A 13,563-nucleotide genomic window follows, 5' to 3' on the forward strand; every position below is an offset into this window, starting at 1 on the left:
GGGGCCCATGCCATACTGTGTGACAGCATATCCCCTCCCTCACACTCCCGCCTGTGCCCCCTCCAGTTACTCTCCGTCCTGTCAGGTCAATATAAAGACATTTCCCTCAACTTAACCACAAACTACTCAGATTGTTGCAAATTTATTAAGAATAATAAACAGAAATACCTTATTTAAGTATTGAGACCCTTTGCTATGAGACTCGAAATTGAGCTCAGGTGCATCCTGTTTCCATTGATCATCCTTGAGATGTTTCTACAACTTGATTGGAGTCCACCAGTGGTAAATTCAATTGATTGGACACAATTTGGAAAGGCACACACCTGTCTATATAAGTATGTCAGAGCAAAAACCAAGCTATGAGGTCAAAGGAATTGTTTGTAGAGCTCTGAGACAGTATTGTGTCGAGGCACAGATCTGGGAAGGGTACCAAATAATTTCTGCCGCATTGAAGGTCCCCAAGAACACAGTATCCTCAAAGAAGTTTGGAACCACCAAGACTCTTCCTAGAGCTGCACCCCCGGCCAAACTGAGCAATCGGGGGAGAAGGAGCTTGGTCAGGGAGGTGACCTTCCAGAAGGACAACCATCTCTGCAGCACTCCACCAATCAGGCCTTTATGGTAGAATGGCCAGATGGAAGCCACTCCTCAGTAAAAAGGCACATGACAGCCGACTTGGAGTTTGCCAAAAGGCACCTAAAGGACTCTGACTATAAGAAACAAGATTATCTGGTCTATTGAAACCAAGATTGAACTCTTTGGCCTGAATGCCAAAGCATCACGTCTGGAGAAAACCTGGCACCATCCCTAAGGTGAAGTATGGTGGTGGCAGCATCATGCTGTGGGGATGTTTTTCAGCAGCAGGGACTGGAAGACTAGTCAGGATTGAGGTAAAGATGAACAGAGAAAAATACAGAGAGATCATTGATGAAACCCTGCTCCAGAGCGCTCAGGACCTCAGACTGTGGCAAAGGTTCACCTTCCAACAGGACAACGACCCAAAGTACACAGCCAAGACAACGCAGGAGTGGCTCTGGGACAAGTCTCTGAATGTCCTTCAGCCAGAGCCCGGACTTGAACCCGATCGAACATCTCTGGAGAGACCTGAAAATAGTTGTGCTGCGACGCTCCCCATCCAACCTGACAGAGCTTGAGAGGATTTGCAGAGAAGAAGGGGAGAAACTCCCCAAATACAGGTGTGCCACACTTGTAGTGTCATAACCAAGAAGAATTGAGGCTGTAAACGCTGCCAAAGGTGATTCAACAAAGTACTGACTTTTTTTTTTTATATTAATGTGCAAACATTTCGAAAAAACTGTTTTTGTTTTGTCATTATGGAGTACTGTTTGTAGATTGATGACAAAAAACAAAACAATTTAATCTATTTTAGAATAAGGCTGTAACATAACAAAATGTGGAAAAAGTCAAGGGGTCTGAAAACTTTCCGAATGCACTGTATGTGAATGACAGGGGTCGTGACATGAGGTCATGGCACATACAGAATTCACACGGGCCAACTATCAATTGCGAAAGGAGATAACCATTCACAGTCTGAATGATTGTCTGGGCTGAAGGTGGCAATGAGGATGCAGTTGGCCGTCAGGGTGTGTAGCCTTTGAACAGGTAAACTCAGCGATTCTCGGCTCCATCTTAATGAAAGGGTAATGGGCCCTTGTAGAGGAGCCATTTGGTATGTTCAGCCTAAATGACTTTAGAGAGAGCTCCAGCAGAGCTCCAAGCAAAGCGTCTCAGTGATGCAGTTTATCACCTCTGTCCATCCTCACAGAAGCCCATGTCACAAACACACACAGTTCTACACACAGACACACAGATAAAATGCACACACTCGAACTTGCGCACACACAAACACCCAAGCATATAGTAAAAAACCCTTGTTAAAATTCCTTGTTGGGGGACTGTTTTGATTAAAATGACACAGTGCCGGGCTACACCATGAAAAGGGACCAGTCAATGATGAAGCCCCCCCACAAGCCACAACACCTCCAGGGCCTTTAACAGGCCTTCAGCTGCTGGCCGCTTTGCTAAACCCTGCCTGTCATGACCCCACTGAGAGCACGTGACATGCAGAACTGAGCAGGGACTTCAACACAATCAATCAGCCTCAAGTAAAAAGGAGCTTAGGGGGTTTAACGTGTCCTGACAGAGACAAGGGAGGAATTTCCGAGCTAGGACATGGTTCACGTGAGGAAACCGAAGAAGGAAAAACAAAACACAATGCCAAGATGTACTAATGCTGCTCCCTCTGGCTGTCCACCATTGGAGTGAAGTTCAGTTTGTCATAACAGTCTTTAACCTCAGGTCCTTCATCAATCAAGATCAGTCAAAAGCAGTAAAGATAGTGATCAGCACATGTACATCTGAGTGGAGGACATTTATGAACATGTTGCAAGTCGTTAATTTTCTCTTATTAACAAACTAGCATGTTGAATGTATATTTCGGCAACCGCGCAACACCTTGCTGGTCAACCCCGGTTATACCTCACTTTGAATAAGAAATGAATAATCGAAATATCACTGGACCCTTTGATTATTTGCAGTCAAAACTTCTGAAGATTATATGTACTGTTAAATGCCTCGCTAGTGATAGAATAAAGATAAATAACATGTTTCTGAATTAGAGTTTAGGATGACACTTGTAAAGATGATGAGGAGTCAAACATCACAGCTGAAAACTCTGTAGAATGTTAGCTGATCCCACCTGTAGTCCCATCCAATAATATACTTGGGGCAGACTAAAGAGGAACATGAATGGCATGTTTAACCCTAAAGGGGCAGGGGGGAGTGGTGTGTTTATTTGACCATTTAGTGCACAATGCTGTCACATAATGGTCACTGAGAAGGCAGCTGGACAATGGACCTGAGTGTATGTCGGGAGAACAAGTTTTGTGCTGTTGTACTGTGGGTCAAAACGGGAATGTGTGTATGAGAGAATCTAGGGGCATATGGGTTTAACCAGCATGAAACAACATTGCATCATCTGGCATCTATTTTGCAGAACACAAGCAGCACATTAGGGCAGTTACACATGTCACAGCTGCTCTAGTTAAAACCAGCCTCCTGGCCCCCAATTGTCTTTTTTTAAATGATGAATTACAATATATTGATAGTTTTAGGAACTCCCAGAGGGCATAGTGGTGCCAAGTGAAGTCAGAGCCTAGTATTAGGCACAAATCTGCAGTAGGCTTGGCTCTGTCAGCCTGCCAGAACTGGAGCACCTCACCAAACTCTAGCCAAGTGTTTTTCTTGGACACCTGGGCTGGGCTCCCCCTTATTGACTGTAAGTGGAAAGACAATGTGGCTATTCACAGTGTGGCTATTCTCTCAAGTAGCTAACTCCTTGAGAGAGAAAGAGAGAAAAGGAGAAGCAAGAAGAGAGAGTTTCCGTGTGAATGAGAAATTGAAAGATCAAAAGACTAGAAGGAAAGAAACTAAAGGTTGGAACACACAGACACAGGGAGAGACAGTCCGAGACAGGCCCCTGTAGAGGGCATCACCTGAGGCAGCAGGTGCATTTCGTCTTTACATTTTTTCCCAGAGCGTTGTTACCGAGTTATGGCTTTGGTTGCTAATGTAACCGATGTGAAATGGCTAGCTAGGTAGCTGTGGTGCGCGCTAGCAGCCTTTCAGTCGGTGACGTCACTTGCTCTGAGATTTGAAGTAGTGGTTCCCCTTGCTCTGCAAGGGCCGCGGCCTTTGTGGAGCGATGGGTAACGATGCTTCGTGGGCGACCATTGTTGATGTGTGCAGAGGGTCCCTGGTTCGCGCCCGGGTCGGGGCGAGGGGACGCTGTAAAGTTATACTGTTACATTGGTGCCGTGACCCGGATCACTGGTTGCTGCGGAAAAGGAGGAGGTCGAAAGGGGGGTGAATGTAACCGATGTGAAATGGCTAGCTAGGTAGCAGTGGTGCGCGCTAGCAGCCTTTCAGTCGGTGACGTCACTTTCTCTGAGACTTGAAGTAGTGGTTCCCCTTGCTCTGCAAGGGCCGTGGCTTTTGTGGAGCGATGGGTAACGATGCTTCGTGGGTGTCAGTTGTTGATGTGTGCAGAGGGTCCCTGGTTCGCGCGAGGGGACGGACGTAAAGTTATACTGTTACACTACCACACTGTTTGGAATCAACAAGAACTGGGTGGACCTCTGAATTGGCAGGTGTGTAACATTTACGAGTCTGCAAAATAACTCACAAAGATATTAGAAGGGATAAATGGACACAATAGCAGCATGTCAACACTTCCATCACGGCAGAAACGCGAACAAAAGGTTAAGACTAATATGGGATCATTAAATCACCCTTATCACATTGCTCATCTCTTTTTTGTTACCATCGGGCATGTGTTTTGTGGGCTGCACACTGATGTTGGGGCAACAAACATGGCCTCAGGACCGAACCCTGTGGTACACCCTCTATTTCTCCAACAGCACACCAACCATTTGAAAAAAGTATTGCTCTATACAGAACCAACCCACACAATCTAGCATCTCTTTCCATTTCTCCTGTACAAAGATATGGGACCGGGTTCTGGTCCAGCATATGGCTTGTGCCCATTGGACTACTCCTGATTGTGTTCACACAGGGTTGACATCAGCAGTGATCCAGTGTGTTCACGCTGGTGAAGTGTGTTAGGGGTGTGTGCCTCCGACCGGCTCAGCTGGTAATAGGCTCCAGACACACTCTCAACAAAGCTGCAGCTTGGATCGTGTTTCATTGGATGCAGCTGCGCGGTTATGTATCTGGCATTATATTGGCAATGACATAAGCTCGACCTGCCGGCAAAGCGTGAGTATCTCGCAGACGTGGTCGGTGCCGCTCCTCTGATCTGGTAGTCTGTGGCGAGATGGAGATGACTATGTGCTAGACAAGTGCTGAAAGCGTGCGGACTGGATGGGATCGCAAAGTCTTCAGATCATGCAGGTCAATGCACTCACACAGACGGCGTTAAGTGGAGAAAAAAACTATATCCTCCTCTTTGAGGAACAGCTTGCAAACATTTTCCCTCGCTAACTTTGCCAGACAGAAAACATTGTGAGTGTGAGACTCAAACACTGCTGTATACTGCAAAATCCAGACTTTCGGTTTATGGAGGTGCACAAATTCTGGTCTGATAATCTCATAATGACGTAGGGTGCGCTGTTCTAAGGGGAAGTTTTGGGTGGGGGGGTTAATGTGAAAGTCAGGGCATCCTGTCTGAAAGGTAATTGTGTGTGACAAAGGGCTATAGATAGAGCTGGTAGCTGGGGGTTCATAATGCACATGGGGCTGCCCTGCCCATTGTGTTTACACACACCAGCCGCCAGAGAAAGTCCTGGCCCTCTCACTGGCTGGGCTCCATTAACACACTAAATCAGAGAGACCAAAAGGTCAGTCAATGGTTTCCACCTCTAAAGTGGAGGTGATGGTAAGGGTGCACAGGGCCTTTCTAGGAATGAAAGGGTATTGCCCCAATGAAGAAGATTGAATGATGCTCTGATGCTAATGTTGACTGAGTGAATACAATCTCATCTTTTTCAACAACAGATGTTCTACATTCGGAGCGTTGCAGTATGCTCTTATGATAAATATCGCTGAGGTTCAAAGTAATGGAGCGAGGGTGTTGGTATTCCAGACACAGTAATGGGGCGAGGGTGCTGGTATTCCAGACACAGTAATGGGGCGAGGGTGCTGGTATTCCAGACACAGTAATGGGGCGAGGGTGCTGGTATTCCAGACACAGTAATGGAGCGAGGGTGCTGGTATTCCAGACACAGTAATGGGGCGAGGGTGCTGGTATTCCAGACACAGTAATGGAGCGAGGGTGCTGGTATTCCAGACACAGTAATGGGGCGAGGGTGCTGGTATTCCAGACACAGTAATGGGGCGAGGGTGCTGGTATTCCAGACACGACGAGGAGTCAGATATCACAGCTTGAAACTGGCTAGATACAGACCCCGAGTTGTGTCAGAGATAACAGCCTGTTTTTGATCATTTATTCCTCAGATTGAGCGACTACACTGTTCCTCTTTGCTCTACCCTGTCAAGCCAAACCAGGGCTGGCCACTGTAGGAACGTTGATTTAAAAGCCATCAAATAAATGAAGGCAATTTATCAACCCCGGTCGAACAGATTGCATTCGTGTAATTTATCATAGTTGGAGAGAGTTCAAATATGGTGGGGATGATGTATTGTATCTCCCTGCACGCTATAGCGACGTCTCATTGGTGCTGTCGCCACCAAAGTTCAACACAACCAATGCAATTACAGTGCAGACAGCAATATGACGTCACCGCCACCGCAAACGCATTGCTGTGGGTTTAGTCACTTTTATAATGTCAAAGGCTATGAAAATAACTCCTCAGCTCCCACCCCACCGAGCCTCTTTATTCGTGTGGGATAAACTTACATTAGGTCATTGAGCTCAACTAATGCTTAGGCTTTCTCTGATACTTTTATTGGGCTGGTCGTCATTCTTAGTATCAACAGAATTAACAAAGCCCCAGGTGAGCAAAGGTATTTATATTACACGGTATAATAGTAATAAAATCTAAATAACTGAGTAACCACCTCACAAGGCTTGATTATGCAGCTGCCTAGAGGACTATTATCTTAACAGTACATAATCACCAGTCTATTCAATGAAAATCGTCACTGTTTAAAGAAGGCTTTCACGCTCTGCCGTCCGCAACGACTCCAGGGACTCCTCTCAAAACATACAGTGAAAACATTCAACTCTGAACATGGGGCTGGATTCAATCAACACAGCCCAGGATTTGTCTGTCACTATGAAACTCTAATTTGAGGCCTTAGCTTGGTCTCCTTTCTCAGACAACTCTTTTTGATCACTTATGTGGCTACAGACCTAAAGATAACTGAGGAAATGTGATAATAGTGAATTTGGAAAACAATCCTATAGAATCCAGACGTGACATGTTTGATCATTTGGCCAATCCCAGAGTACCCCAATCTGTTAACTGGACAAAAACAGATTAAACATGGTTAGAAAGAAAACCTGTAAAATATCTCAAACTGATTTAAAGGACCAGAATGGGAGAAACACCATTGAATCTCCAGTATGACGAACTATGGGTTATACTGTCACTGATATTGTAGACTATTTCAACAACTTTCTAGAGCCTCAACTGTCAACGACCTCTGATCCCCAGGGAGTGCTCTAATAATACAGTGCTACTCAGATCCTCTGACTCTACAGCACCATTAGTCTTATGGTCATTGCTGAGAGAGCAAATAAACAGTTACAGTATCACAAAGCTATGCCAATGTGTATAAGGTCAAGATAGAAAAGTGACACATTGAGCCTGCCCTATGTCACTCACGGTAGGCTGTGGTTTATCAACATTAAGCCTCAGAGTAGATTGCAGGCACAACTAAGAGCATTCCCAAGGGATTTTCCTCATTGCCAGTGAGCAAGTACGATTTGCCCCACCAAACACCTGTGGACGTGTTTTACAGATGTAAGTTCAAACACTAACTGAAAACATGAAAACCCCTTGTTTGCTTGAATGCAATCATCATGTGTCAAAGATGTTCAAACAGCATGTACCTCATCATGCACGTGGTGGAAAGCAGTTACATCCCTGTGCTTTGTGTTGAGTCTCCATGTGAGGTTGCCAACCACATTCAGTGCTGTGACTGTTGACAAGTGTCTTGATTTCACCCTGTGCCAAGAGCTCTTAAAATGGAGGTTGAAGTTGAGCACAAGCACATGATTTAAGAGAAAGGTTGCACCAAAGACAAGAAGAGATAGGGGGTTGTGCACCAGGGGGAGGACCGTTGACAATGATGAATGAGAGACTCTCAATTTACTTTCAATCATCCCTATTCTGCATTATTTTTAGACAGCCTCCTCGCTTACGGTAATAAATAAGACTGATAGTGGAGTTGTGGTGTGCAAGAAGTTCACATTCACAAGATAATCTATTAGGGCCAGGATCTATTAATCTAGCTGGACTGACCAGTTGATGGGCAGGCTCAAATTGAATGCTGTCATTGGTATGGGTAGGCTACTTCAGACTCAGAAGGCATCTAATAACATCATTTTGAAAAATAATGCTGTCAACAAAGTATAGTGTGGGGCAGGCCATTAGCTAGAAGTAGGCATATCAGATAAAATGGTGCCAGCCAGGGAATCAGTCCAAGAACGGTTCATTATTGTTGCCAATGAATCTGGCACATTAGCAGTGAGTGTGCTCACATCTGCTCTGGCTCTAAGGCTGCATTTACCCAGGCAGACCCAATTCTGATATTTTTTCCACTTATTAGTCTTTTGACCAATCACATGATATATTTTCACATCAGATCTTTTTCAGGGCTGATCTGATTGGTCAAAATACCAATTAGTGAAACAAATATCAGAATCGGGCTGCCTTTGTAAACGCAGCCTAAGAAGCATTCTATGCTGAAGGCAGCACATAATAGGTGGAGACCAGTAGCTCTGTTTACCTCAAGACATGTAGTGCTGGTCAGGGATATTTCAGAAAATAGTACAGTACATCTGACTCGTGGAATAATTTAGAGTAGAAGATTTACTTTAATATAATTGTTCCGTGAAAGAAAATCACGTAACATAAAGGAAAAGCACCCGCTTCAGAAAATTAAACAACAGCGGCTCCACGAGGCGAAGAAATTAGAAGACAAGCTTGTCGAATTGACTCAACCTATTTCGTTGAATATAATTGCATAATTGTGAAATCAATGTAATGGCATACAGTAGGCTAGGCTAGGTGATAGACTAAGTTGATTTAGCAGCAGGAGTGCGAATTAAATATCAAAAGCATATTGACATAATGGGTTTATGGCCAGGTTTACAGGTAGATGCACTCAATACACATTATTTCAGCAAGTCACCGGTCGTTCCTTACCTGTTAGCATTCCCGACCCTGACCTCGCCCGCAGAGTCTGTCCATTCATCATCAACGGAGGCGGCGCTGATATTGAAGAGCCCCATTAGATAACATGCCCACTTTATCCCCCTGGGTAACATTGTCCTTCAATATCAAAAAGTCTTCAACTGTTCAAAACAATTAACGTTGAACAATAATGGTAATGAAATGCGTCCTCATGTGGATGGGATGCGGAGACAGCAACACCCAAGCGCACTATGCATATTTGGTAAAGTCAACGTTTTTCCGCTCACTCAAAACTTCTCACTTATAAATCAGTGAAGATATTATAACTTCAGTTAAGACAAAAATAGGTATTTGTCATGAATAGAACATTAGCTGACTTGTTTTGAAGATCTCTCTCCATAAGCATCTGTGTGTGGCAATTGCAACCTCTCCACCGTCTCTTTCAGGACCAACTCACCGCAAGTACTCCACAGCTCCCCGCCCACCCCCTGAGACCCAAGCCAATGAAACCCCTCTTTGGTTCACACCTCACAAACTGTATATAGCTGTGACAACAGACTCACTAGGCTACTGGGAGACAGACAGCTCCTCTGGCTAGTTTGTCAGGCAGAATTCAGATACACTTGGGGCAGGTGGTCAATGGGGGCAGGTGGTTAATGGGGCTCAGCCACTTCTGAGAATGACTGCAAAGGCTTGATGAGAATACAGATGTATTCAAATCTAATTATTAACTAATAAGCAAGCCCCTACATATGCCACTCTTACAATAAAGACATCCACAACAAAACAGATCACCATCAAGCAGGTGAATATATCACCAAGAAATATGCCAACTCATTGGCTTCAATCATGTTCATATATCTTTATTCAAGGACTTCTATTCATACAAAATGTAATGGTAGAAATAACTAGGATTGACAGTCATAGGCCTATAACATATCAGGCAGCAAAGGACCCAGTTACTTCAGACCAGAACCTTCAAATATAGTTCAATACTTTCGTTGAAATGTTATTCAAGCTCTTTGACTTTCCAGAAACGAAGACATTTGCATTAATTAAAGATCTTCAGAAAATACAACCAGTGAACAGATTGTTTATCTTCATACACTACATTCTTTATACAATGTCTTTTTTTTTGCACATGCACATACTTTTCATAACATGCAAACATGACATGTCCAGGGAATATAGCCACAGGAAAACTGGATGAGGTATGCCGAGACAAACTGGTGTGGTTTTAAAATTGGCGACCTATTTACTGGGAGGGTGGGGTGAGTGATGTTTAAAACATGATGGGTGTGTTCACAGATCTAGGGGTACACACTCATTTTATCCCCCACTATGACACCATATTGGCACACAGAGGCCAAAGGAAGATTCCTGCAATCCTACATATAGCCATGTTCACATTTAATACCTTCAATTCAAAGTCTAATATTTCACCTTTGACGATCCATCAAATAGATTGCACGAGTTATCTGACTATAGAAAACATAATAAATGCTATTTCTGATTTAGTACAATAAAAACAAACATTTGTCCATCTGGGTGGTTCTATCAGAGTACATGCAAATCGACTTGCTGAACTCAAAATGCCCTGTTTGACATAATTCAATTTATAACCATTGTGCCTTCATTAATGCATTTTCAACGTACATTATATATTACATTTACATTTTACAAATCTTGGTTAATAAATCCTATGTAAAATTTGGTAAAAAGTCATGCTAAAGCCTGAACCTGGAGACCCCAGAGGGTAAAGCTACAGCGCAGATGAGAATTCGTCCCAAAGTGTCATCTTGTTGCATAGCCCTACTTTAAAGAGTCAACACTCAACACAACCCTTCAATACCTGTGAACACACAAGGTTGTAGGCTATATATCAGTTAGTGAAACCCTTCACACGACCCTGCTTTCAGGATAAATATATTTGGAAGAAAACAAACCCATGAAATATTGGCAAAAGTGGCAGAATTCATTAGCGTACTGTACATTTACTCTACTTTATCTGAAAGATATGGAGTCATACATTTGAATATATTGTTGATATCGATAAGAACATGTAAAGTGAAACTTTCCTTGTTGGAAGGAATCACAAAGGGCACTTTTTCCCTTGGAACCACTTTTCCTTACATCTCACTCTGGCAGTGCTGTATATTTTTGGAAGAGAAAGGCAAAAGCTCTGTATACACCCTTAAGCAACAGTACAGGCAACTTTGACAAGTTCAAGACCCTGGCATGCATTTCATTGCTTTCTTTGGATCTGTAGTTCTGACCTACTTATATAATCATATTGTACATAATTACCAAAAATCTTTCCCCCCTTGGAGATTCAAAGAAAAGGCTTTGTTCATTCCAAACCAGCAATTCATACTGTAGTCCTTAAATGAAGTTGGAGACTTTTATCTCCCTCAACAACTTTAAAAATCTGCTATCCGAGCAGCTAACCGATCGCTGCAGCTGTACATAGTCCATCTGTAAACTACCCACCCAATTTACCTACCTCACCCCCCATACTGCTTTTATTTATTTACTTTTCTGCTCTTTTGCACACCAGTATCTCTTCTTGCACATGATCATCTGATGATTTATCACTCCAGTGTTAATCTGCTAAATTATAATTATTCGATTTATTGCCTACCTCATGCCTTTTGCACACATTGTATATAGATTCTCTTTTTTTTCTACCATGTTATTGACTTGTTTATTGTTTACTCCATGTGTAACTCTGTGTTGTCTGTTCACACTGCTATGCTTTATCTTGGCCAGGTCGCAGTTGCAAATGAGAACTTGTTCTCAACTAGCCTACCTGGTTAAATAAAGGTGAAAAAAAATTATAATAATAATAAAAAATAAAAAAAATTACGTAAACCTCTCTTTGCTTTTCAACTATATAAATGTCTACTCATATGCATAACCAGTTATTATATACCTCATATACTGTATACCTCATATCATACGTTCCACCCTCTCCTCTCCAGTGTTGATACATCACAAGTCAGGCTGCATTATAGCTTTACAATAACACATCTTTAATGATAGGCACTTGGTATTCAGCCACTAGAGCAATACGTTAGAAACAGCTGACCTACCCAACTACACTCGTCATTTACACTAGGTACAACTCACAAAATAATGAACATCCTGAAAAGATATTCCATAGAAAATATATTAGAATCTTCAGTCCTGTGTTTTTTTGTTGTTGAGAAATGGTTCAACGTGTCATGGGTTACATGGAAAAACAGCAGCAATACTAGACCTACTTGCAACCATATACTATCCGTATGTATGTTTCTGTAATACCTATAGAAGCCCAAAGCTTGTGTAAAAAGAGTAAAAGAGATACTAGATTTTCTGCAGAGGGGGAGGGGATTTGAGTGGTAATGCATTTTTATCACCACTTGTGTCTCCTGGTTCCTCTCATTTTACTTCCAGACCCAGCAGACACATGAAAGGAAACACACCATACGCAGTAGATCACCTGCTGGGTGTCAAAGAACATTGGCTATTCATTGTGTAGAAAATGGCGGCCGATGGTCTGTGGTCAGAGGCGATAGGCCACCAGCTGCTTTTAGCCATATGACAGCACAGTGTGTTTTGTCCTTTAGACAGCAATAGTATGTAGCCCCATTTTAAAACTGGAATATAGGGTGAAATAAAGATTTTTCTGCTCAATCCTGCAGAGAAACACTGTTTAAAGTCTTAGTTGTTTTCCCTCACAGACAGTAGGAAGACATTTTGGCTTTTTTTTCATCTAATAAAACCAAGGTAAAATATTCAAGAGGGATTTCACATGTCCTCTGGACTATGCACACTATCGAAATAAGCTTTAATTTCAGTGCAAAAAGGGAATTGAGAAAATGTCATAGCAGGTGTCCTTTGTCCTTTAGTGTCCTTTGTGTAGAAAAGAGAAAACATCACAAAAAACGGGAATGATTTTCCTTTTCAGAGTACTTTGTCAATGTTTTACACATCTTGGAACATACCTCTCACCCGTGGCCACCTAGGAGCACACAGGAACTGACAAAACTGTACTGTCATCTGTACAAAAGATGAGCGAGTTCATCAACGTTCAAGCTAAAACGCTTCCAGATATGTGGAGGGGGATGTTAGCTAAACCACACTATGCTACACTAGCACCAGTCATCCTCTTCCTTCTCACGGAAACTCCCAGTCCCTCTGGGGCTGGAGCTTGAAACGGCATTGACCCCAAGAGTGAAGTGGTACCCGTTTGGGATCCCACCCCGACCCTGTGGGGCAGGTGCAAAAGAGGGCCCAGCAGCCCCATGGGAGGCTGAGGCAATGATCCTAGGGGAGTGGCTCCCTCCATGGTTGCTCACAGCATCCTGGAAGTTGTCAGGCTCCTCAGGGAGTCTGCGTGGAGGGGCGTTCCGCAGACAGGGGCTCAGGTTTGGGTCTGAGCCAATGAGGGTGACGGGTATGGGGGGTGACTCCAGCAGGGCGTCACGCTCCGAGAGTCCACGACTGAGAAAGGACTGGTGCCCTGTGGCACCAAACTGCATGGGCAAGGAGTTTCCAGTCTTGTAGGCCACGGCGGGGCGGGGGGTCAGGGGGGTCTGGGGGAGCTGTCTGCGCCCACGGCAGGATGGACTAGATCCAAAGGTTAGGACCACTTGGCTGCCTTTACTCATCCCGATACTCTGCAGGAGACAGAAAACAAAGCAGAGAGTCGTAGAGATGA

General features: G+C 43.6%; 2 protein-coding genes across 8 annotated transcripts in view; both read right to left on the reverse strand.

Annotated features, from left to right (window-relative positions):
* Positions 1 to 9,301, reverse strand: part of LOC139544057 (collagen alpha-1(I) chain-like) — a 138,791-nt gene extending 129,490 nt beyond the window's left edge. Inside the window, exon 1 of the mRNA XM_071350759.1 lies at positions 8,874 to 9,301. Within this exon, the coding sequence (XP_071206860.1) occupies positions 8,874 to 8,925 (52 nt within the window). The 5' untranslated portion in view covers positions 8,926 to 9,301. The remainder of the gene's footprint in view (positions 1 to 8,873) is intronic.
* Positions 9,302 to 9,703: 402 nt separating this feature from the next.
* Positions 9,704 to 13,563, reverse strand: part of cacna1bb (calcium channel, voltage-dependent, N type, alpha 1B subunit, b) — a 224,881-nt gene continuing 221,021 nt past the window's right edge. For all 7 annotated transcript variants that reach the window (XM_071350768.1, XM_071350763.1, XM_071350765.1 and 4 more), the window contains one exon: positions 9,704 to 13,522. In XM_071350768.1, the coding sequence (XP_071206869.1) occupies positions 12,995 to 13,522 (528 nt within the window). In that variant the 3' untranslated portion in view covers positions 9,704 to 12,994. The remainder of the gene's footprint in view (positions 13,523 to 13,563) is intronic.

Source organism: Salvelinus alpinus, chromosome 18, assembly GCF_045679555.1.
Source record: "Salvelinus alpinus chromosome 18, SLU_Salpinus.1, whole genome shotgun sequence".
Classification (NCBI taxonomy): domain Eukaryota; kingdom Metazoa; phylum Chordata; class Actinopteri; order Salmoniformes; family Salmonidae; genus Salvelinus; species Salvelinus alpinus.